This window comes from Trematomus bernacchii, unplaced genomic scaffold (assembly GCF_902827165.1).
Source record: "Trematomus bernacchii unplaced genomic scaffold, fTreBer1.1, whole genome shotgun sequence".
Classification (NCBI taxonomy): Eukaryota; Metazoa; Chordata; class Actinopteri; order Perciformes; family Nototheniidae; genus Trematomus; species Trematomus bernacchii.
In genome coordinates this window covers 8,535,029-8,561,952 of record NW_022987641.1, presented here as the reverse complement: position 1 = coordinate 8,561,952, position 26,924 = coordinate 8,535,029, and the positions used below count along the sequence as shown (strand labels likewise).

At 42.9% G+C, this 26,924-nt stretch overlaps 1 protein-coding gene across 4 annotated transcripts in view; it reads left to right on the top strand.

The window, feature by feature from the left end:
• zgc:162331 (uncharacterized protein LOC793007 homolog) overlaps positions 1-26,924 on the top strand; it is a 39,948-nt gene that overhangs the window by 3,464 nt on the left and 9,560 nt on the right. For all 4 annotated transcript variants that reach the window (XM_034133535.1, XM_034133536.1, XM_034133537.1 and 1 more), the window contains exon 2: positions 23,045-24,503. In XM_034133535.1, the coding sequence (XP_033989426.1) occupies positions 23,240-24,503 (1,264 nt within the window). In that variant the 5' untranslated portion in view covers positions 23,045-23,239. The remainder of the gene's footprint in view (positions 1-23,044; positions 24,504-26,924) is intronic.

The window sequence follows — 26,924 nt, the reverse complement described above, 5'->3', positions numbered from 1 at the left end:
GGTCTCGGTCTCACCGGAAGTTGATTTGTCTGCGCCATCTTGAGTAGCGTCCCAATGGCCTTATTTTTGCCGGAGGAGCGAGGAGCGAGGAGCGAGGAGCGAGGAGCGAGGAGCGAGGAGCGATAATGGAGGAGCTATAATCGAGGAACCACCAGACCATCCTTCGATGAAATCCTCAGACACTCGCCCCGCCCCCTTACTGTGTATCGCTCACTGATTGGACGATGCAGCGCATGCACTGATCTGATGCTTGAGAGCAGAGTTTCCCAGCGGAGTGAAGAAAACACATGAAACTCACGGGACTCACTCCTCAGTTCATACTGTGTTTTGTTTCAATTCATGCATCATTCAGTTACAAATATGTGATATATCTGAACAACAAAGTGGTCAAAAATAATTTTATTCATTTATTGGAAACATTTTCATGATCGCTTTTTCCGTTTTACATGTTCATTTATTGTCATTTCCATTCAGTCAGTCATTAAGTGCTATTTAACATGTTAATTTGCTACATATCCAGACAAACAGACAAAGTGTGCAATCCAATGAATGTTAATCTAACTGGGTTTTGATAGATAACATATCTCTTTTTCTTCTCTCAATTATTTTATTTCTATTGTGCACTCTAATCAATATTAATCCAACTATTGTTCGTTTATACATTTTAAGAATGGCGTTTATCTTTTTTGAGAATGAGTTCTTATTTGATTTGATTTATTTGGGTCTACAACAGATGATACAAATGTTTGTGTCAGTAAATGTGTACTAACAGAGGCGGGGGTGTTTGTGAAAATAACGGGGACAGAGCTGGCTGCTGTCAGACGATCAGCTGTGCAGCGTCATCACAAACGGACGTCGCTTCATGTGACGCTCCGGAGGAAAGGACGTCCCATTGCTCTTAAAACTCATTTCCCTGCTTCTCGTGGTTTCCTTGCGTCTCTCCATGCTTCCCTGGTGGGAGGGACTAAACGCAGGGAAACGACGCAAGTGAGGGACGCAAGGATTCCATTTAATCGACCTGAGAAGGACCCAGGGACTGAAAGCACCGGGTGATTCCCTACCGCTACGATTATTTTCTCCTCCATTTTTTGACATATGAGGAAATGAACTGCGGTCTGGCTCTCCCAGCATACACGCGGTTTGATTGGCTAGCGCTTGTACTGGCAGATTTGCATACGCGGGATTTGATTGGCTGACGCCTCTGCCTCAGCTTCAAAAGTGAGTAGTATAGAGTGGCGAAGTCACGCCCACTTACTTCCGGGTAATGGGACCTTATTTCGGAAAAATTATGCATTGAAGTCAATGGGGAGAGAAAACGTATCTTTCGATCCCGTTTGAATTGTGCCATGAATTACACATATGATGTTTGTCAATCTTAAAAAAATCATTTCCATGTCAAAAAAGTCACAGTTTGTCGTAAAACTGTTGAAATATAAGACTATGAAAAATACGTAACTAGAAAGACTACAAATCCCAGAGTCGCGTAAGTGATGTCACAATTGTTTTCCTCCACTAAGATCTAAGATCAGCGCCATATAGATATAATCTATCTATATGGCCCTGGCTAAGATAAGATAACTTTAACAATATGCCTGTGTGCTTAGTACCAGGTTGTTATTATACCAGCAATGGGTCTTGCTCGTTCTTTCGCTTCCCGTCTGATGAAAGGACCAGGAGTACTCTGGATCAAGCTAGCTAGTAGCTAGCACGTTAGTTAGCATTACAGCCTTGTCATTTTTATTAGCCTTAACATGAAGTAACATTAAGTAACCCACAATGTTAAACAGTAAGAGTAGTAGTCATATTTCGTGAACCCTTTGAAGAGTACTGTCACCGGTGTGATCATTCTATAATACACAATTTAAGCCCGGGGGAGAAATGCTAACGCTAACACTAGCGATCTTCTCTACTTCATGCTATCTGCACAAATGGTTGACATTAAACATTAAAACGACCAGGCAGTTCAGAGAGAATCAAAGGAAGGCAGGCAGGCAGCTTTGCATGACATTCTTCAGGACGTGTTTCATTGTGGTGATAGTGAGGATAGTCAATCGTTTTGTTGACAAGACAGTAGTGACGGCCATCTTGGTGACGTGTGTGGTTGACCAGAGATGTAGTTCATTGAGCGTTTCACACAAACAAATGTGTTACTTCACAATTTTACGACACTTTTTTTTTTTTTGACTTGCAAAATTATCTTTTAAATTGACAAACATCATATGTGTAATTCGTGGCACAATTCAAACGGGATCGAAAGATAATCTTTCTCTCTCCATTGACTTCAATACATAATTTTTCCGAAATAAGGTCCCATGGAGGTCCACCGGAAGGGGAGGGACTTCGAAGCAAAATAACGAGCAAGACCCATTGCTGGTATAATAACAACCTGGTACTAAGCACACAGGCATCTTGTTAAAGTTATCTTATCTTAGCCAGCGCCATATAGATAGATTATATCTATATGGCGCTGATCAAAACAATTGTGACATCACTTACGCGACTCTGGGATTTGTAGTCTTTCTAGTTACGTATTTTTCATAGTCTTATATTTCAACAGTTTTACGACAAACTGTGACTTTTTTGACATGGAAATGATTTTTTAAGATTGACAAACATCATATGTGTAATTCATGGCACAATTCAAACGGGATCGAAAGATAAGTTTTCTCTCTCCATTGACTTCAATACATTATTTTTCCGAAATAAGGTCCCATGGACCGGAAGTAGATGGGCGTGACTTCGCCACTCTATAGAGTGGCGAAGTCCCTCCCCTTCCGGTGGACCTCCATGGGACCTTATTTCGGAAAAATTATGTATTGAAGTCAATGGAGAGAGAAAGATTATCTTTCGATCCCGTTTGAATTGTGCCACGAATTACACATATGATGTTTGTCAATTTAAAAGATAATTTTGCAAGTCAAAAAAAAAAAAAAGTGTCGTAAAACTGTGAAGTAACACATTTGTTTGTGTGAAACGCTCAATGAACTACATCTCTGGTCAACAACACACGTCACCAAGATGGCCGTCACTACTGTCTTGTCAACAAAACGATTGACTATCCTCACTATCACCACAATGAAACACGTCCTGAAGAATGTCATGCAAAGCTGCCTGCCTGCCTTCCTTTGATTCTCTCTGAACTGCCTGGTCGTTTTAATGTTTAATGTCAACCATTTGTGCAGATAGCATGAAGTAGAGAAGATCGCCGATGCTAACGTTAGCGTTAGCATTTCTCCCCCGGGCTTAAATGGTGTATTATAGAATGATCACACCGTGACAGTACTATTCAAAGGGTTCACGAAATATGACTACTACTCTTACTGTTTAACATTTTGGGTTACTTAATGTTACTTCATGTTAAGGCTAATAAAAATGACAAGGCTGTAATGCTAACTAACGTGCTAGCTACTAGCTAGGTAGCTAACTTGATCAAGCCACTCCTGGTCCTTTCATCAGACGGGAAGCGAAAGAACGAGCAAGACCCATTGCTGGTATAATAACAACCTGGTACTAAGCACACAGGCATCTTGTTAAAGTTATCTTATCTTAGCCAGCGCCATATAGATAGATTATATCTATATTGCGCTGATCTTAGGTATCTGAATGGTGGAGGAAAACAATTGTGACATCACTTACGCGACTCTGGGATTTGTAGTCTTTCTAGTTACGTATTTTTCATAGTCTTATATTTCAACAGTTTTACGACAAACTGTGACTTTTTTGACATGGAAATTATTTTTTAAGATTGACAAACATCATATGTGTAATTCATGGCACAATTCAAACGGGATCGAAAGATAAGTTTTCTCTCCCCATTGACTTCAATGCATAATTTTTCCGAAATAAGGTCCCATTACCCGGAAGTAAGTGGGCGTGACTTCGCCACTCTATGAAGCTGCAGCGTCGGAGGCTGCAGTCTCAGGACCACACTCATGGGACCGCACTCTCAGGACCCTAGTTGTTTTGCAACATCGCCACCTAGTGAGCAGGAGACATGAATATGAACGACAACGCAGAGAGTGTGAGTAGTGTGAAGTGCTTTTAAAGTTTTATTTGTTTAACATTAATAACAATTCCGGTGTCTTGAAATGAAGTATGATTAGCTAACATTAACTATGATAGTCTTAAGGCAATACAAACAAACATCTGTTAGCTTATGATAGCTTCTAACAGTATTAAAGGCACTAAAAACAATTATTTGTTAGCTATAGCTTTCGGCAAAAGCATTGTTAGCAAAAGCATTAGCTTCGTTAGCATATTTGATTATTTGTTTAATGAAACTGTAGCGTGATTTTGGCAAGCCCAACTAGGTGTCCTACATTAATTGTTGATTTAATCACTAATTACAGTAAGAGTGTGAGTAATGTGAATCATGTTGTTTGTTTAAAGTTAACAACTATTCTGGTGTATTCAATTGGACAGCAATACAAGCAACACGTGCTAAATGTCAATGAAACCGTATGTTATGGTTATGTTATTTAGCAGAGGCTTTTATCCAAAGTGACTCACAAAAAACATAAAAGAACCATAATTAACATTAGATTATCAATACAAATAGTTACATAGTCAGTTACATTACGTATTACATTTTTAACAGGGTAATTAGTCATCTGTAACCTACTACATTTAAAAAAAGTAAACTTCCCAACCCTGATCATTAATTATAGTCAGCTAATTAATTAAACTTCAAAGGATGACAAAAGCATGTCAATATGATCTGTCTGTCCGCTACATTAAATCAGCAGTAGCCTAATATAAGTTCTGTCTTCAGTGTAAATGCTTCTTTAATAGTCATTGTATTACTATTTGAATTCATTGTAAATAATCGTAACTGTGCTGACTGCCTGTTTACTGTTTATCAGACAGTCTCATCATTTTGACATGTTTTGTAATATTGCATGAGGTGTTTTAGTCAGTTATTATGTCGGCCTATTCTGTAGGTTAGAATCTGTCGTGTCAGAATCTAACAATTAGGCCTAATTTATGTCTGTCTGTGAAAGTATTTCAAAATGTTCAGTTCGACCAATTAGGCTCTCTCTTTTTCAAGATGCATATTTCAATCCAAGAGGGGAGATCCTTGCCCGACTTACAACGATGCACTACATGTTGCGAAGTCTTTCACTGCCCGTTCTGTGCCTCAAATGTGTTCCACCCAGCCAAACTGAGCAAGGTCCAAACCCATTTAGAGAGCCACTTCAACCGTGCAGTTCTCCATGAAGGTAAAGTTTGCAAACATTCTCTTGTGAAATGCAAATGAAGTTGCAATGTGTCTGCATTAAAAGCAGCCTGAATGTTATGATCAGTTCCATTTGAGCAATAAATCAAAACAAGTCCTTCTATGATTTGTTTGTGGTGACCAGTTACTTGATTCAGATGTTTGGTATTCATAATTTACACTTTAAAATAATATGATCACAAAATAATAATATAATAATACTACAATTCTATGTTCTTATGTTTAAGGGTATACCATTCACAGATGTGCATTAAATTGCAGACCAGGATTTCATTTCCACTGCTTCTACTGCCAATCAATGCTGACGCTTCCCGGGGTACTGCAGCTGGAGCTGTTTTCTGGTGGTTGAGGGAACAGCAGACCCCGCCTCACCCCAGTGAAGAATCCACAGTGTGGAAATTGTGCCCAATAAATACAAATGTATTCTGCACTGAAATGCCTCTCGTCAAATTGCATGTTTATCTTTTGCAGCCTGGTGCATAAACACACTAACAGTTGTTTTTGAGTAATCTAGCACCTCTTCAAAGACACATTTGATTTGATTTATTTCGAACGTGTAATACAATAAAAAATATATATATAATAATAATAAAATGAAACAAGAGAATTATGATACTGTAGAAACATAAGCAGTATCAAATTGATTCAAAGGAGTTTACACTTATTTAACCCCACCCCTTCTCCCAAAAACTAAATTAACAGTTTTGTTTTGTTTTAACAAAATATACATCTAAATGTATGTCTACATACAATATACATTTACAATTATAAATAGATTATATCATTATTACTACAATATATATATATATATATATTTATGTTGTATGTCAAATTTGATAAGACAAATATAAAAGACTATCTTTTTACATCTGACATACAAAATACATTTGTTATTAAAAAACAAAAACATATTAACAACAACTTGTTGTTAATAATAATAATTTAATTTCAGTAAGAAAAACATATTTTCATGCATTTTTAGATGGTTAATAACAAGCATTACAATGTCTAAAGAGACTCGCAGTGTATGAGACTCAATACTCGCTGGTTGTACTTTTGCGGTCATCCAATCCGCTAGGTGGCGATGTTGCAAAACAACTAGGGTCCTGTGAGTGCGGTCCTGAGAGTGCGGTCCTGCGAGTGCAGCCTCCGACGCTGCAGCTTCATACTATTGTCAAAAGTAGAACATTGCTCTACTTTTGCAGCGAGCACCGCGAGAAAAGCTACGCTTTGCTCCCAGAATGCAGTTCGGCGAATCGTGACGTCACCCCATTCAAAGTGAATGGGCAGAAGCGTTGAAGCGTCAACGCACGCCGCCGTGTGTAGGGGCCGTCACGTGTTGCATGCTAACCGACTAGCCCCAGCCCGCCCTGTAATACCTCTTTCTCCTCTGGAGGCGATAGGAGCTGTATTCTTTTCTAAACCACACAATGTTATTTACTCAACAATAAGACACAATTATCCTTGTGTTTATTTATTTGTTTGATTGTATAATGTCGGACTTTTGGAGTCCGTCAGGACCTTTATATATACAGTCTATGGTCAGGACCGACAGTTGGAGCAGCTCATTCGAACACAGGAAGCTGTATTTTCAAAATAAGAGTTCATTTTAATATTATGTTTGATAATATATTTGTTATCAACTAGACCACTGGGCAGTGGCGGCCGGCCCATAGGGGCGCTAGGGGCGCCGCCCCCCCTCTTCCCACATTAAAAAAAATATATATATATATATATATATATTTAAAAAATATATTTTTTATTTTTATTTTTATAAACGAGGTAAATATTATATAATTGGTATCAGTAAAATGTATAATCTACAATAAAATCTCGTTTAAAATTGTGTTACGATGTCTAAAGTTGATAAGTCACATGTTTCCTGCCTGGCCTTGCCCGTGTATCATTACTCCCTCTCGTCTGGGCGCTATGCACAGCGCCCAGACGAGAGTGCAGCAAGTGCAGCAGAAGCCAACTGTTGCTATCTTTAAACTATGCCGCCGAAACATAATTTCAGCCAATCAGCGTCGTCAAATCTGATGGTCACAGGGTTCTATTTCGTATATGGCTTCGCCCTCTAAGGCTATCGCTATTGGGTACCCAATGCGCACCCGCGCAGCACTGAAACACTTGTAGTCCACGCCCGCCTGCAAGGTGGGCCCCACCCTCGGGCTCCCTTCCGGTATAAATAGGAAGGAGGCCCGACAATCTGCTCCCTCTTTTTCTTCAGCACCCCGTTACTGAAGCACAAGAGACACTTTCATTAACAGAGCAATCATGAGCAGCAATTGTGTGAGAGATTGTCCCTCATGTGGCTCTGGATACATTATGAGTTACGACCAGCACACGATGTGCGAATCCTGCCTGGGGCCAGAGCACGCATACGCGGCTCTCAGCCAGCAGGTCGCATGCACACACTGTGCCCGTCTCCCCTCGGACGACAGGAAGCGAAGAGCGGACGCTCTCGCTGCTGCGGCCGACGAGGACGATTGGCCCGTCCAGGCTTTCGAGCCCGTGGACGGCGGCCTCATGTCCCTGGAGCCGAGTGCCGGGCAGGTGTCGGACGACTACCCCGCCTCCCTCCACGGTTCACCGTACGGTTCTCCCCTCCCTCCTCTCCCCCGGACGGGGGAGACAGAGTCGGAGCAGGGTGCCGGCTTGGCGGACGAGCACGCGCTCCCCTTCTCCGTCACCACGGCGCTGCCGGTGATAGGTGGCATCCTGGGGGAACTACCGGAGATCATATGCAAGGCGGCCGCCTGCAGAGGTCTCCCCGTTCCCCCAGCTCAGGAGAGGTGTGCTCCGGACGATATGGCCGGAGTCTTTTCGCGGGTGCAGACGGTCAGGAGTGACCCGGTCTGGCCACGCTTCCCCGCCATCAGGAGGTACCAGGAGGGGGCGGCGGCGAATCCGAGGACCCTGAAGGCTCCGGTGGCCACATTTGTTCCCCTCACCAAGGTGGAGGGGTTCACAGATGCTGGTTTCCCAGCCACCCCTTCTTTGGAGCCGAGCCTGATGGCGTTTTTTGGGGTGAGACAGGCCAACGTGATCGCCGGACGGCGCCCTACGTTGGCCTCCCCCAGGGACCAGTATGTCGCCCGCCAGGCCGACCGGGTGCACCAGTGTGCCTTTCAGGCGTCGGCGGCGGCGAACAACATCGCGCTGCTCTCAAACTCGGTGGTGACGCTGGTGGAGCGGTCCACCACCTTGGCCGCTGATGAAGCGGAGGAGATCGGCAAGGCGGCCAGCACGGCGCTCACACTGTGCGCGTCCGTCGCTGTCTCCCAGGCGAGGATCGCCGCGTGGGTGACGCAGATTCAGCGCCACCTCTGGCTGCAGCAGGCGTCACTTACGGAGACGGCCAGGAAGGTGCTTCTGGACGCTCCAATCAGCCCGGACGGGCTGTTCGGACCCCAGTTCCACGCCATGGTGGAGTCCATGAAGTCTGCTGCAGAACAGGCGGACGACATCTGCCAGCACGTCAGCTGGCTCCAGCCTGCTGGGCGGCCACAGCGGCATCAACGCCAGCAGCAGCCGCAGCGTCCGACCCGGCCACAGCGGCAGGCGGAGAGACGCCCACAGCCGCGGTGTCAGGGTCCTTCAGCGGCTGCAGGGGCTCTGTCCCACGTCTCCGCTCCCCCGCCACCCCAGAGACAAAGGGGTCTTCCAGCGGTGGGTCAACGGGGAGTGAGGCACTCCCGCTCTTGGTCTGCTCCACCAGAGCCTCCGAGGAAGCAGAGACGTTTTTGACGTGTTGGGGTTGTGTGGAAAATAAAAGGAGAGTTAATTTTCCAACTTTTTGTCTGAGTCATCAGTATCAAGTGTTTCTCACCCCCCACTCTGTGTAAGAGCCTGCAGTTTTTAATCTATCGGTTAATAAACTGCAGAGTTTGCTAATTAAGCCAGCTGCCACCAATCTGTTGATTAGTAGACAGCAGGGCTCGCTGCAGAAGCCTGCTGGTTTGAACCTATTGGTTAATGAACCGCAGAGCTCGCGGCATTCCTCTGTCCGAGATACGTCTCCTCCACACATAATAAGCCCATGAGCGCAGTTATGACGCCTCATGTGGACGTCACGGCACACACCTCCACTCATCCCCTGAGCGTGTACACGCCTCATGATGAGAGCCAGAGTGAAACGCAGCGTGTGGAGGCTCCCTCACAGCCCTTTTGCTCCAGGCCCACCTTGGGTTGCCTCACGGGCTGCGGCGGCGAGGGCTCTGACGTGGCTCGTCGCCATGACGACCACAACACATCTCGAGCATGTGCGCCCGATCCCCATGGGTCTCCCCCACAGGAGGAGACTCCAGAGGTGGGTCATTCGCTGCAGAAGCCTGCTGTTTTAACCTATTGGTTTATAAACTGCATAGCTCGCGGCATTCCTCTGTCCCAGATATGCCTCCTACAGAGCACGGTCATGACGACCATTACAGCATATCACAGAGAAGCCTCTCCAACGGGGGAGTGAGACCCATCCTTGATCTGTCAGTATTCCCATGCTGACGATCAAACAGGTGCTGGAATGTGTTCACCAGGACGACTGGTTCACTTCCACCTGAAGGAGGATGCATACTTCCATACCCATCATCCCGAAACACAGGAAATTCCTGCGTTTCTCTTTTCAGGGAATATCAGACCAGACAATCGTCTGCTGTTTGGATGTTCCCTGGCTCCTCGCATTTTGTGTAGAGAAGGCTGGAGCCACTACACAGAGGAGGGATGAAAGTGAGGTTTTTCTCTGGACGACCTGCTATTTGCTGGCCCGATCCAGCATGAGGAAGTCGCTTTACAGACGTTACATCTCGTATCGCATCTGTCAAAGCCTGGGTTTCATAATGAATTTGGAGAAGAGCTGCCCTCTCCCCTCTCAGACATTCATTTATCTGGGAGTGGAATTAAACTCAGCCAGCAGAGCGCGGCTCTTGCGGCAGCGAGTGGAGGAACTGCAGCGAGATCTCCTCCGGCGTGTCTAAAACCCGCACAGCCCTCTCCGTGATGCAGCTGCTCGGCATTGGCGTCAGCTGGTCACGCGGTGATCCCCATGGGTCTCCCCCACAGGAGGAGACTCCAGAGGTGGGTCATTCGCTGCAGAAGCCTGCTGTTTTAACCTATTGGTTTATAAACTGCATAGCTCGCTCGAGCTGTCCTCTTCCCCCCCAGACATTCATTTATCTGCGAGTGGAATAAAACTCAGCCAGCAGAGTGCGGCTCTCGCTGCAGCGAGTGGAGGAACTGACAGCTCCCTATCCAGCGTGTCACATCCCACAGCGTGGTGACAGCCCTCTCCGTGATACAGCTGCTCAGCATGACGTCAGCTGATCACGTGGGGATTCCCCGGGGTCTCCCCCACAGGAGGGGTCTCCAGAGGTGGTTCATTCGCCCACGCACCGACCCCCAGAGGTAAATGTGCTGGAGCTGTTCTCCGGGTTGGGAAGTATTCCAGCACTTCGCCCCGTTGCTGTACAATCAAACATGTGTTGATTCGCCCAGCCAACAGGCCACGGCAGCCTACCTCAATCGCCAGGGAGGACAGCCGTTTATGCTAACCCGGCTTCATGCCTAAGGCTAAGGTCATCACAAACTGTTTTAGGTCAAGAGTGATCACCCTGGCTGGCTTCTTTCCCCCTCCTCACAGGTCGGAGGAAGAAGCCACGTCTCATCTCAGCTGTCCTGCTATGTGGTGCGCACGGCTGCCTTGCGCCGTTCTCAGCGCCTGTTTGTGCCTTATAGAGAGCGCTCGATAGGGCAGTCTCTATCTGCACAACGGCTGTCACACTGGCTGTGTGAAGCTGTGTCACATATTTCTCCGCTGGGGTGGATCCCCCGGAGAACATCAATGCGCACTCCACCAGAGGAATGTTTCCTCCTCCACGGCTTTGCACGGAGGAATGTCAGTGGAAGACATTTGCACTGCTGCATCTTGGTCTTCCCCCCTGTTCATTTATTCAATTTTATTTGAGGGATGTCTCCCATTCCTCTCTGACACACCCTGTGCTGAGTGTCCTGTCAGAGTGAGTGACGTCAGGGATCCAGCTGTGCGCCTCTCTCCTGCCTCTCGGCACACGGAGAGTGGCCTGTATTTCCCTTTTATGAGAGGGACGTCCCCCTTTTTCCCCTGACACATTTCGTACAGAATGTCTAGTCAGAGTGAGTGATGTTGGGGACCCAGCTGTGCGCTCTCCTGCCTGTCTGCACGCAGAGAGCTGCTATTCCCCCTCCTTTCTGTCACTGGACAAAGTGTGACCTTCGTCTCTACTTTCTCACAGCGGCAGGTATGTATTATTCCCAGCCTTCGTCCCCTCATGGTAAATATTCATGTTATGCTATATTCCAGGGACTGTGATGCGCCATTCGCATGGCGCAATAGGCATGGGTTGTTATCTGAGCAGGTGTGTCTGTGCTTCTTGTACCGGGGGGACCCAGTGGGGCGCAGACTACATCTTGCTTCGCCCTTAACCCAATATCGATAGCCTTAGAGGGCGAAGCCATATACGAAATAGAACTGAAGTTACCTACTGTAATGACGCGTTTCCACTACAGCGCGCAGCCCGGTTTAAGAGGGCTGTGACGTCAGCGGCCCGTCTTTGGTTGCGTTTCCACTTGGCCTAGTACCGGCCGGCGGGTCCTAATTCACAGTTTTTCTGGCCTCATAAAATCGTGGGGCCAGGGCCAGAGACAACGAGGCTGAGTCGGGCTGAGTATGCTAAACTAGAGAGAGCGTCGCTGGCAAGGGGGCTACAACTACAACAAGATGGACATATTTGACCGTGATTTAATTGTAATACACGTTTCAAAATGATGCCGAAGTAACAACATACTGATACTGGTTAGTAAAAACCATGAATTAATGCTTTGTCAAGTCTGCAGACAGACGGCAGTGGAAAAACCTTTTAAAATGCTTGTTTTCTAAATGGAGATTGGCTAAGCTAACGCAGTATATGCTCCGACCGTCCACACTCACAACAACGGCCTATACAGACATAAATAAAGCAGCGACTGTATTCACCATGACACAGGCAGTCTGTGGTTTGTACTTGTTTAACTTTTGTCTAGTTTCTGAACATATATGAGGAGCTGTGAGCTCTGAGTACTAACAGCTAACGGCTGTGTTGTTTTTCTGGGGTCCTCTGAAGATCACGTCACGGCTCCGCCTACACTGCGTTACTATAGATACTGCCCCAGTTCCTAAACTGTAATGGAAATGCGCCATAAAGTGAGCCAGTCCTAACGAGGCCCAGCCATACCGAGCGGGGCCGAGCGAGGCCGTGTAGTGGAAACGCGCCATTACTCCAGCTTCTATGAGTATTGGCGTAGCCCTCTAAGTTCTGGGCCCCACTGGCTCCACAAATAGCTGAAGAAAAGTGGTTTTGTGTGGGAGCAGATTGTCGGGCTTCCTTCCTATTTATACCGGAAGGGAGCCCGAGGGTGGGGCCCACCTTGCAGGCGGGCGTGGACTACAAGTGTTTCAGTGCTGCGCGGGTGCACAGGGGGATTACCCAATAGCGATAGCCTTAGAGGGCTACGCCAATACTCATAGAAGCTGGAGTTACAGTAGGTAACTTCAGCTCCTATGTGAGCGCTCGGTGCAGTCTGTGAGTTGTTTGGACTCGTATCCAAGGAGACAAAACAGGAAGCTGTCATACACTCTGGAAGCTACCATTAGCAGCTAATGAAAACTCCGTTTTTGACATAAAAATGGAATTATGGATCATCATTTTTTCAAAGTGACAGACACATTGGATTAACCTTCAGCTGCGTTTTTCTCGTTTTTGATCAGAATTGCTATTCTGCAAAAGGTGAGCATATCTCCGTGTTTTGCGAGTTCTGATCGCTCAGTGATGATACTTATATTTCTAGAATCTGTGGAATCTCAGCTTGTTAGCACAGTGTATGCTGTAACTATGTCCAGGACAAGGTGTTCCGAAGTTTTGGAAGATTCATAGCTAACCACACTGAAGTTATGGAAGTATTGATCAGTCTTCTCATATTTTTAAGCCTCAAATTGTCCCCCCCCCCCCCCCCCCCCCCCCCTCTAACATCACCAGAAGTCATAATTTAGGGGGTCTTTTCTAAAAAAAATGCCCCCTAGTATTGTTTGATCACCATTTCCACAGCCCCACCTAAAATATTTTCCACCAGCCGCCACTGCCACTGGGTCATGTTAAGACCATTTTTTCTGTCGGTTTGGTGTTACAAATATCAAAACAATATATGTGTGGATAACAAAATACACCCATCATAAACTAAACTGGAAAAAGCAGTATATTTTATTGTGTTAACACTGCAAACTTGACCGTTTTTTAACCCGCACCGCCTAGTGGTTAAAGCACGTTATTTAATTTTTTTGTTGAATATGTTATATTTGATGAACACATTTAAATATTAAGAGTACATACAAAATAGGGGGAAAGTAGAAGGTCAATGATAGAAATATAGAATATAAAATATCAAGAAGATACTGTAAGTGATCTCTACAATAAAACAGTTTAGTGCCGGATGTACAAAGATATTAATAGGAGGATGTGCAAAACAGAAAAACGAATTAACCTTTATTTAAACATTAAAGAATACTTTAGGTTAAGGTCTTCTTTTAAATAAGAAAAAAGCTTTGGTGGTATCTACAGATAAATATTAAGCCTGACAAAGTACTCAATGTTTAATATATTGCATAGTTTGTTTTGGGACTTGACAATCAACTTTCCTGCAATGTTAACTATGTTGAAGCACTTTTTTTAACTGATATTATACATATTAATTATACTCTTATAAGATGTATGTAGATAGAATAAGAAATGTGCAGAATATGACAGTTTAATGGTGGAGGTATACACATATTGATAGATGTCTTGTAATGCACTGTTGAGGAACCTGCGACAAGTTTTTCATCTCCGACCTTTTTCATCTCTGACCCTGTCAGGTATTGAACATTCAATAAATGAAGAACACAGAATTATTAAATATACAATATATACTAAATGATTTACAAATAAACACCACTGCATATTTACAACTGTTACACATGCTGCTGTAACGAAAAATGTTCCAACTTGGGATCAATAAAGTATATCTTATCTTAAGATGATCGATGGCTACTGCCATATTTGCAAAATGTGCCTCTGAACCTTGAGTGCATGTTTCAGGCTTATCAATTAACAACAGGAGGGGTCACAGACATAAGACCAGCTGTTAAATAAAGCTCTTCTGACCTTAGCTGTCATGTGGGTATATTAATGCTGCCCATTATGGACACAAGCAATTTTCACCCATTTATTAATTATATGTTTTAAATTCGATAACACTAGTGTAAACAGTTTAATACTGGCAACTTCTAATTATGGGAAATACGAAAACGTCTTTTAAAACTACAATTCCCAGTAGAGACGTGCCATAGAACATGTTGCGAAACACAATAGCCAGCATGTGTAGTTCTGGGGGGTGGGGGTGGGGCATGGGGTGGGGGGGGGGGGTGGACTCGTTCGAATCCAGTTTTGGATAGTCTGCCGTTTCATTCCATTTCAAAGAGCTGTTTGACCTTCGGCGTAACCTTGGCACACTGCCACTCCAACATCCAATCACAGAGCTTGAGGACTAATCACAGGGTTTGTCAAGCAAAGCAAAGAGAATACTTACTTCCGGGTGTAAAATTCTCTTAAGCAACTACTATGAGCTGCTCCGACCCTCGTTCCTGACGGACTCCAACTTGTGTTTATTAATCAAACAAATAAATAAACACAAGGATAATTGTGTTTTATTGTTGAGTAAATAACAGTGTGTGTTTAAGAAAATAATACAAAATTAGAAGGAAAAAACGATGAAACAGTTTCAGTATTTTGAGCCCCTACTCTCCCCCTAACTGACGGCAACAAAAGTCCGACATTATACAATTAAAATAAACAAGTAAACACAATAAGTGTGGCTTGATATTGCGTTAGAAAAAGGTTGATAAACGCTGTGAGAATGGGTCTGCGGAGAGCATTTCTCCGCGATCCCAACTCGTCTATTACCAACGTTCAGGGAGCTCCATGCAAGTCAATGGGACTCCCCGATAGTTGAAAATCGACGCTAAAGGGCCCCCCGCTGCGTTTGATAGTGACGCCAAGGGATCCTGACATAACGTCACTATAGTACGAGTTGGGAGTGAGAAAGTGTTGATAGGAGAGTCACTGTAGCGTTCTCAGACCAGATACATCATCACTAGGAGAGAGATAGATAGCTATTTTACAACACACAATATGAAGACATTATTCAAATGCAGTACATATGGCAAACTACTCAAACTAAAATAAACAAAGGCAACATATTAATATAGATAGTATAGAGCCAATAGTAGAGGTGAAATACTGCCCCCTGTTCTTTGGAGCAGGTGATTACAATTACACACTGACATTTGGCATACTAACACAAAAACATTGACTGTCTCCAAAAGTCTCCAAATATGACATAAAAACATTGGTTATATTGTTGTACAATATGCAACAATCAGAACAACACATGTATGAGCATGTATAGAATAAACTGTAAACTTGTATCTTCAGACGAGCTTCCTGAGGTGGAGCTGTCCGCTCTGCTGTGGTGCTGAATCCTTTCCATGAGCTCCAGCTATTTTAATCTGCCTGGTTTATCCCAAATATCCAAAGTAAAGGATGCATATGGGAATAATCACAATACTAAAGCTGTAACTTTTAAAGTATTGATAAGAACTAGAAGGAGATATAGTCCTGCTAGTTTACCTCAAATTCGATTTTTGAGAGCTTTGTGTATGTGTTTGCTTCATACTTTGTTTTGTCTACCTATTTATATTTTTTACTTTGTATTTGTTTGTTATTCAAAATGATATTTGATCTAAACTAAAAGTGTTGCTGGAGTGTCAACCCTCTTAGATCGGAAACAATGCAATTCCCACAAGAATATAACATTAAGTATTATGGCTTCACAGCACACGTTTCTACAAACCGAGATTACATCTGGAAACTCAATTATTAGACTAGTTTTTGTTGGGGAACACAAAAGTATTTGAGGAGTGAAAGTGTGTGTGTGGGTGTGTGTGAAGAGGTGCAGTTGAAGTTGTAGTAGCACCTGATAACCACATGTTGGTGCTCACAGTCTCCACATTACAGCAGCTTTTAACATCCAAAATCCAAACCAGATATTGACTGTCTGGGCTGAAATGATTTATTTAGGCTGTGGAAAAACTCGTGTTTTTTTCTGCTTCAGGTTTTTAATATCTCCGTTTCATCCTTGCTTTATTTTTTTAAATGTTTTATATCCATCTATCTATCTTTCTATCAATCTCTGTCGAAATACTTTTATTTCACTTGGTTAATAACGGTTAATAACACACACACACACACACACACACACACACACACACACACACACACACACACACACACACACACACACACACACACACAATCTAAATCGATATGAGTCAGCCTGCTTTAACCTTCAGCCCTCAGGCAAGCTTTCATCAGATTTGAATTATTCCTACATTTCAATTTGTTTTTTTGTTAAGTTTTGTGATGTTAATCTTCCCACCTTAGTGTCAGCATGTGAAATAGGCACTGTGGAAGTTTAAATATGAATGCCCTCTCATTGACTGACTAATCACTGTTTGTAAGTGACTCTCCCTGCAGCCAGGTCCCGCAGCATAAATCAATTATAAGATCAGACGAGCTCCAGGGGTCCCAGAGTCTCCCAGCCTCTCAAGTCTCACTGCATGTTTGTTTGTTGGGCTGCTTATTTCCAATCTGCCCCCCCCCCTATTTTCTATTCGTCACTTCTGTCCATTTTTTCTTCACCATCTTGCACTCCTCTCCTCATCTCTGATAGCCAAGATTAATAACTTCAAGTTATCTCATCTTTCACACTTCCCTCAGTACACTACACAACCAGTTACTGTGGGGAAGATTGCTCTTGGGGATTATTCCCCTTCCACCTTCATGTTTGACCCCTTGCCTCTTTTCTTGTCACAACAGGAACAGAAAGCCCAAACACTCCAGTGGTGCTTGCAAAAAACACTTTAGCAAATGTATTTCTTTCAGTAAAGAATGAGGAAGATAAATCCAATCAAAATGCTTCAAAAAAACGTCAGTGAGAACCTTAAAAGCTACGTTTGTAACCTTGTTTGTACATTACTTTGAGAGCTAAAGATAACAAAAATCATGTTGAAATGGCTATATGGCTAATTGAAGATGAGTTTCACTGGGAAACATCTGTCCAGGATCAGCTAACTGATGATTTCACTGTAACTGTAGATATTCAATGTTTTTTACCGACACTAATCGCTGTTAAAACCATCTCTACCATGTAAGAAACATGAAATACACAGATCAATATCCGCAACACTAAAACCTGTCAGGAGATGATTATCGGGGACACAACAATGTGACAATTCCCCTTTAATTCACATGCAAACTTGTCAGCAGGCTATTCTCTATCAGCACATTGAATGGACATGGAGTCAAATAATATGAGTCCAATATTCACAAATACAATTAAAGTTTAGGGCTGCACAGACTTGATATAGCACATTCTCAAATCTCCAGCTCTGTCAAATTAAAATGAGCTAAGTAACAATGTGGACAAATGAAATAAAGTAGTTTGTATTTCTAAATGCTGAAGTCCTTAAGAGAAATACATTGAAAGTGTCAGGGAATAAACACTGCCACTAAACAAAGCCCCTCTGCCCTGAGAGTGACCTGCACTTCCACACTTAGCACTGATTATTGGATGTCTACTGCTGTGCTACACACACATGCACACACACACACACATACTGTAAAGATACACATGGTAATCAGTACAACACAAACAAATGCATGGCTTCAAAATGCACGGTTATTACCGTATGTATTACGGGACAGAGTGGAGTAAGTGAACACTGTGTTAAAGTCAATGTGTGTTTGTATTATATAACAGTATTTATTGTGCTCTAAGATGTGGCATTAGGGATTAGGTTGAGTGTCAGAGCTACAATTTGCCTCTGTGAGTGTGTGTTTAATACTCAGTACATAGAGCTTAGAGCTTAGAGCTATGTTAAAAAAACATGTATGATTTATTTTTGATGTCATCATACATTATTTATGAGCTGCTGCACTAAAACCATTTTTTTAAATTAAAATCTTCCCTTTAAAATTTAATTTACATTTAAATATAGTAAAATATACTAATGTTCTAAGAGAAAGTGTGTCAGCCATGTGATATGCATCCATAATAAAATATAGGAGTTGGAAACACCTTTATCCACATAGGGTTTTCATCTTAATTTGAACCAATAACATTTAAAATTGGTTAATTCATCTTTAAAACTTTAACGTGTCAATGTGTTTGCTTATTTAACTGACACCAAGTGGCCAAATATTTCATAGTGCTTAAAAAATGCGTACTTTAGGGTTAGGGTCCTCTGATGCACTGTTAGTTTTGTGTCCTGTTTTTATCAGACTCAACATCTTCCACTTTGTCATCACATGTTATCTTGCAGATCTTTTGTTAGAAAAACAGTAACCCGTCTCAACCGTATATCTGCTTCTTCAATCCTCATAATCTCAATGTGTACACATTAACCACACAGTCCTACCAGTAAAGTGTAAACAGACATCTGTCACTCTCTCTCGCTCTTTCAATCTTTCAACCGTTTGAGTTCCAGCTCCATAAAGAACAGCAGACTTATGATCCAACACAAAGTGGGAGCAGAGGCTGATAGTCTGCTCAGTAACCACCTCATTTGTTTGCACTAGTTATGCATATAGTATGTTTCATAAGTAATGTGGTTATGATTAATTGATGTCCAAAATGCCGCATGTAGCATATTAAGGACATTATACATTATTCATTGTTAATGTTAATGCAGGCTTTATAGTAAATACTGGTAATCGCTCTTTGATTAAACTGTAAGTGTGGATGTAAGTGTGGTCTGTAAAATTATAGGAATACCAGTATCAGGTTATATTTGACATAAATACCTTATCATAACCAAAGCTCTTTACCGGCTGGACTTTAGTCTATAAGTGTCTACTGTTTAGTTGGCGAGCAACAGCTAATATTTTTAGCTTTTTCAGAAATACATCTGCCTGCTGCTACGATTACAAATTAGATTAAACTGCAGAGTTGGCATGTTTCCAAATATTTTTAACCAGAAATCATGTTTTTCAGGTCTCAGGCTCGAAAATGACATTCCCAGAACAAATGACCATATCTTCCCTTCTAAAAGGGTTAAATTAATCATCTTTTTTCTCAAAGTAATGATAAACCTGTGAGTTGGATGTAGAAAAGTCAGAATCAATATAGATGTTTTTTATTTTAAAGAAAATTCAGATTGAACATAGTAAAAAACTGTAAATTATAGTGTCCGTCCAAAAGTTCTTTTTTACTTATAGTGAAAACTACCCTTGGATGATGGGTTAGTAGACTAAAAGCTTTAGGAATCCAAAGTAAAACATATAATAAGTACCCTGTATCAAGATTGATGCAAAACAAGTGACATTTGACCTTTTTAGAGAGGTTTAGCAAAAAAGAACCACTTATGGGGTCATTTGGGTGGATTTGACATATCTCTGGCCCCCCTTGGTCGATTTTGCTGATTGACACCTCTTTTTAACCGCTAGAGCCAATGGAATCGAGGGGAGTTTCCACATACACACACAGGTTACCAAATAAGGAGTGAGAGTGACGTGTAGCAAAACCGGAAGCTGCGCTAACATCTGGTGGCTACCATTAGCAGCTAATTTTTCTTCTCCGATTTTTGCATAAAAATTGAATTATGGATTATCAATAATTTTTTCAAAGTGACAGACACATTGGTATAACCTATGGATTAACCTTCAGCCGCGTTTTTTCTCGTTTTAATGCCATTGAACACGACTTTTGATCAGAATAACAGCTAAAGTGAGCATATCTCCGTGTTTTGCTATACCTAAATCTACTTGTGTGTTGTCTGTATTTGCTTCCCCTGTCACGAGTTCTGATCGCTCAGTGATGATCCTTATATTTCTATAATCTGTGGACTCTCAGGATGTTATCTAAGCTTGTTTGTGCAGATCCAATAAGTATATCGATCGGTATGGCTAGAGTTCTGTGCTAACAGCCTTCAGATTCTTTCGCTCGTGGCTAATTCAGAGGCTCAGCGTTAGCTTTGTGTTTTTTTTTGCAAAAATAAATAAAAATGATCAGTTAGCTGAGTTTCTTCCCGTTACATGGATATAAAACATTCATAGTTTATTACATCTTAAGAAGCCCTCAGACACTTTTGCTTGCAGATTTGGCGGTTTTCGGCCCCTTCGGCGGGTCCGTGGGGCTTAAGAGGTTAACAACATCTTCTTTATAGTGGATTTGGTAAAAAACGAATACTTTCTCGGTAAAGATTCCCAGCATCAATTTAACTCCTAAAACCCCCTTCACCACTTTTGTCTATACCGATAGGATGGTGTATTTCTACCGTAAAACCATGCCTATAGCAGCTTTAATTTGACGGCTTGAAATAAAATCTTTTACTTTGAAGCTTTTCCTGTGTCCACTTTGGCAAAGCTTTGGTTGTAAATAATGTATTTTGTGGCAGCAGAGCTCATCACGTCCCCATTTACTGGCCCAACATTTGATAAAAGTCCGTTTTCTCAGTCTAATGGATCTCACTTCATCTGTATTTGTTGGCAAATGTCTTGCTTTCTTTCCTTCTCTTTTTCTGAATGTTTTTCTCCCACTTTAATGTAATTTCACCCCGCCTGCTCCTCTCCTCTCCACCTCCATTTATTTTCTTCTCATTCTCCATCTCTATCTCCTATTTTTGGTCCCAGATGCATCATTTATTCATAGCTTTGCATGGACTTTCTGACTAGAGAGCTATCAACAAGAGCCATCAGGGTTACACCTGAGCATTACACCTGAGCATTACACCTGAGCATCCACCTGAGCATCCACCTGTGACACACACACACACACACACACACACACACACACACACACACACACACACACACACACACACACACACACACACACACACACACACACACACACACACACACACACACACACACACACACACACACACACACACACACACACACACACACACACACACACACACAGTAGGCAGGTACTGAAGTCACGTTTTCCACCACATGGTTGCAAGTGATAGCAAAAGATTCAAACACCGTCATGTTGAACGTATAAAGCTTGCTCTGTTTAGAAATGCGGAACTCTTCTGCTAAGTTGTATTATTATAATAATATACTGCAGGAAACCATTGTGTGACCTGAGAGTATGGAGCTGAGTGTGACCTCAGACAACAATGTTAATGCTGCAGAGAAAATGCCAATCTTTTGAGTTTAGCTTGGGCTTTAGTGTGGTAAAGATTCTCTGAGATTAAAGGGGCCCTATTATGATCGTTTTCGGGTTTCATAATTGCATTTTGTTCATTTACTGTGACATGTTTACATGCTTTAATGTTCAAAAAGCTCTTTATTTTTCCTCATACTGCCTGTGCTGCAGCAACTATTTTCACCCTCTCTCTGATTGGTTAGCTGGCCAGATGTCCCGCCTCTTAGCCTATGCTATCACGTAAAATGTATTTGGAGTGCTATAGCCAATAGAAGCGCAGAGTGACGATGTGAAGTCACTATGTTTCAGGAGAAAATAAAAGGAGTGTGTGGAAGAGTACTTGTGTGTGCCTTTGCAGACCATTCACAAAAACCTATACAAAAAATCGCCAAAAAGCAGAATGTAGCCTCTTTCAGCTAAGCAGCTGGATGCTGGGCCCACAAAGAGCAAAGCAACATCTGTGGGTGAGCTAGCACGTGACGTTTTAAACTGAATGTAACAGTTATAGTACACACAAGGACAATGTGATTATTTGTCTACTAACATTGGTCTGTCCCATGCTGGGGTGTTACATTACACCACAGCAATAACAATAATATTTTGCTCTAATAAATGATATGCCATGCAAAACCTCAGCATCACATCGTCAAAGTGACTCCTGAATAACACAGAGGTTTGTTTGTTATCAGTATGAAACGGAGCCTTACAGAGCTGCAAACCTCAAGACTAGCATACTTTAGCAACTGCTGCTAAGTTCCCTCCATTCAAATCACACAGACCTCTTCAGTTCAGTTTATACTTCTGTAAACAGAAGTCCGGCAGCAAATACCTCCTACATAAGAAACTCATTCATAGTTTAAAGGTCACTCACAGGGTTAGGGTTAGGGTTATATCTACCCACAATTAGCCACAGTGTGGTCTGAAATGTGGCGGGTTTAGGGTTAGGGTTGGGGGTTTGTGTGGATGCATGCACCAAAGTGGTTTGCAGCTATTGGGAATTTGGGCTTAGTTAAACCATTCCACAGTATACATTCAGCTTTAGTTTTCAATCTGTTTTCCAACCAGTTGAGTTGATAAGTACATTGTGATCTATTGATGTGAGCCATCAGCAAATATTGCCTAAATTGTTTAATTCAACTGTGCATACAGTACAACCATTACAGGGGAAGTACAGAGTGAGGGGCAGAGAGGGAAAGGACTTAGGGCTGCATGAGTTACAGCTCAGCACAGCTCAGCGAATGAGTGAGTGTTACGCAAGAGCTCAGTCAGCCCAGCGGGAGTTAAGAGGGGGGAGAGAGAGAGAGAGTGAGAGAGAGAGAGAGAGAGTGAGCAGTGAGGGAGAGAGAGAGAGAGAGAGAGCAGTGAGGGACAGAGAGGAGAGCCGGAGAGGAAACAACAGCATGTGAGAGCAGATTACAGCTGGATCTACACACACACACACACACTATCATACACTCTCCTTTACTGGCTTCTCTGTCCTATCTCTTACAGCACGGCAACATCATGAGGGGGAGCGCAGAGGGGGTTTTCCTCTCTCCGCTGAGTGAGTGAGGAGAGAAGAAGAAAAGACATCAGAGAAGAGGAGAGGAGAGAAACTTTCCTCGAAAGGATCTTCTTGCTGAGACTAGACCATGAGGCTGTGAATCTTCCCTCTTACGGAGCTCTTCTTCCTCATTAGCTGACCCCATGTCTCCCAAACGTGGACCCCCCACTCGGAGCACCCAACTCTGGATGCTGCTGTGCACGCTGCTCTGTGCTGTGGTGCTGGCAGGGGGCTCCACCCTGAGCCCAGAGGACTTACGGAGCACCACAACGCTGCCGGAGGACTGGACCGGGACCCCCATCCAGCTGCAGCCAGACCTCCAGACTGAGAACCTGATGATCAACGAAGCACAGACTGAAGCACAGACTGAAGCACTGACAGAAGCACTGACAGAAGCACTGACAGAAGCACTGACAGAAGCACAGACTGAAGCACAGACTGAAAAACAGACTGAAGCACTGACTGAAGCACAGACTGAAAAACAGACTGAAGCACAGACTGAAGCACAGACTGAAGCACAGACTGAAGCACAGACTGAAAAACAGACTGAAGCACAGACTGAAGCACAGACTGAAGCACAGACTGAAAAACAGACTGAAGCACAGACTGAAAAACAGACTGAAGCACTGACAGAAGCACAGACTGAAGCACAGACTGAAAAACAGACTGAAGCACAGACTGAAGCACAGACTGAAGCACAGACTGAAAAACAGACTGAAGCACAGACTGAAGCACAGACTGAAAAACAGACAGAAGCACTGACAGAAGCACAGACTGAAGCACAGACTGAAAAACAGACTGAAGCACAGACTGAAGCACAGACTGAAGCACAGACTGAAGCACAGACTGAAGCACAGACTGAAAAACAGACTGAAGCACAGACTGAAGCACAGACTGAAGCACTGACAGAAGCACTGACAGAAGCACAGACTGAAGCACAGACTGAAAAACAGACTGAAGCACAGACTGAAGCACAGACTGAAGCACAGACTGAAGCACTGACAGAAGCACAGACTGAAGCACAGACTGAAAAACAGACTGAAGCACAGACTGAAGCACAGACTGAAGCACTGACAGAAGCACTGACAGAAGCACAGACTGAAGCACTGACAGAAGCACAGACTGAAGCACTGACAGAAGCACTGACAGAAGCACAGACTGAAGCACAGACTGAAGCACTGACTGAAGCACAGACTGAAGCACTGACAGAAGCACAGACTGAAGCACAGACTGAAGCTCTACAGACTGAAGCACAGACTGAAGCACAGACTGAAGCACTGACTGAAGCACAGACTGAAGCACAGACTGAAGCACAGACTGAAGCACAGACTGAAGCACAGACTGAAGCACAGACTGAAGCACAGACTGAAGCTCTGCAGACTCAGAGCATCACCAGAAACTACACAGGTTAGTTTGTTCAACCATCAACCGTATATTCTTTCATTTTTACTGCTACTGCTTTCTCGGACATGTGATGTTTTGTGATGATTTATCTTTGTGTGCAATAACTTTTTAGCCACATGCCTGAAGAGCCAAAGTTACATTGGCATTTAAATACATATTTAATGCAATTATACATATAGCTATAACTCCTTTCAGGGCAATGACATGTATTGGTGTTAGCTTCTCAGATGGGAATATTGGGATGTGTCTGATAGTTAACTGAACATCTTTTGATTGATGCAAAAAGCTACTGATATTTCACTATTACTGGAATACCAGTCATTATTCATCCCTTCAAAACGTCATTATCACTTATCACATGACGATATTAAGATAACCCTCTAAATTAATAGTATCATTGTGATTGTGGTGTGTTCATCATTCATTATTATTAGGCTTTGTATTGGTAATAAAAAAATGGGTACTTATGGAAATTGCAAGAGTAACAAAATCGTTTAAAGTTCTTTAAAACTGTACCTGTTTCTCCTAATCTGAACCTGACCCGGATCTAAGTATCGGTGACGCTTAACCTCAAACTGAACCTAACCTGAATTTAGCCCTAAATCTTCTACAGAAAGTGTGCTAAGAGAACACAAAAATACATTTAAGATGTCTTTGTACAGTCTCACATTCCATCCCAAAACTCTATTGTGCATCATAACACAAAAACACATGCATGTATGTGCATGTTTACTTGTATGTGAGTTGAGTTGGCCTTCCAATGTGTGGTGCATGTTTGTGCACACATTTCTGTGTTAAGAGTACACCACTTATGGAAGGTGGGGAGAATTATTAATAGTGTGTTAATATGTGAAAGGTCAATCCAAGTAACAAAAAAGATAGTTGTGTGTTTCTACATGTGTTCTGACTCACATTGCTTATGTGGGAACACAGAAGTGTGAGTGCATATAAAGTCAGCGTGTTTGGTGTGTGTATGTGTGTGTGGTGTGTGTGTGTGTGTGTGTGTGGCGGCAGGTGATGCAGTTACAGTTTGTTGTATCGAGGCTGAAGAGAAAGCTGCAGCGCGGCTCGCATGCCTTCCCCTCCACTGGAGCATGAACTCGCTTTCTCCTCCGCTCATTCTCCCTTTTTCCTTTTCTCTTCTCTTCTTATATGTCACTCTCTCTTGCCCCTGTTTGCTTTAAACAACCACTGTCTTATCTGTCTCCTGTTCCACTTATCGCTCTCCCCCCCCGTCACTTTGTTTGTAGTGTTTTCATTTCATTCCTCTGTTTCTATTTCTTTTTCCACAGTCCTCTGTTCCTTGCTCGCCTCTTCTTAGTCACAGAGCCCTTATCCCCGCGTGTATGCATATATAGCCTACAGCGGATGACAAAATGCAAACATCATGTGCCTAACACACACACACACACACACGCAGACACACACAATCGACGCACTGGGCCCAAAAGGCAGCAATCTTCTTAAAGGTTTAGAGATTCAACTACACAGTTGCTCGTTTCATAACGGCAGCTCTATGTCTGACAGAGCAGGAATAAGCACTTTAATAACACACACACACACACACACACACACACACACACACACACACACACACACACACACACACACACACACACACACACACACACACACACACACACACACACACACACACACACACACACACACACACACACACACACACACGCCTAGAATCCGAAATCCTGGAGGTGTGATTTATATCAACGTTCCCAAACCAGTGCTTATTCAAGCAGCATTAACAGATCAATGCAGCGCTTCTGTATGTTGTTTACTTTTCTCTACTATATTTTAAGCCAATTTAAGGTCTGGGTTGCACAGCAAGAATGCGTTTTTGACATTTTAGAGATTTTAATTTTAGCCCTTTGATAATAAAATTAGCCTCATCCGTCATTTTTAGGACAAAAATAAATCCAGTTAAATATAGAAGACTTTTGTACACGTTGAGCCTTTGGACTCATGAGGCACTGAATATCAACAGATCTGTAAATTACTTTTCAGGAAGAGTTGAAGCAGTTTATAGTTTATTTTCCAAATGTACTACACTACACTTACTTCATGGTCTTTATGCAGAGCTTACAAAACACATGCTCTTAGTGTCTGAGGGACCCCCCCCTCTACTGTATTATTATATTCCTTCCAAAAGGAGACAGAAACAAGCGCAACGATGTGCAACTGGGTATCAAACACAACCAAGTTATTGTGGTTCCAAGTGGCTAAACGCTCTTAAAGAATTCAGTTTCTTGCAGCGTCTAACTGACAATAAGCTGCTTATTCTTCCCTCTAAGTCTCTTCGGATAAGATCGTCAGTCAAAAGCCTTAAACGCAAATCTGAAATGTTACACTGACTTTAATCTGATTTCCTGACAGGCAAAGCCAATTACCTTTGTCTATTCCAGGCTA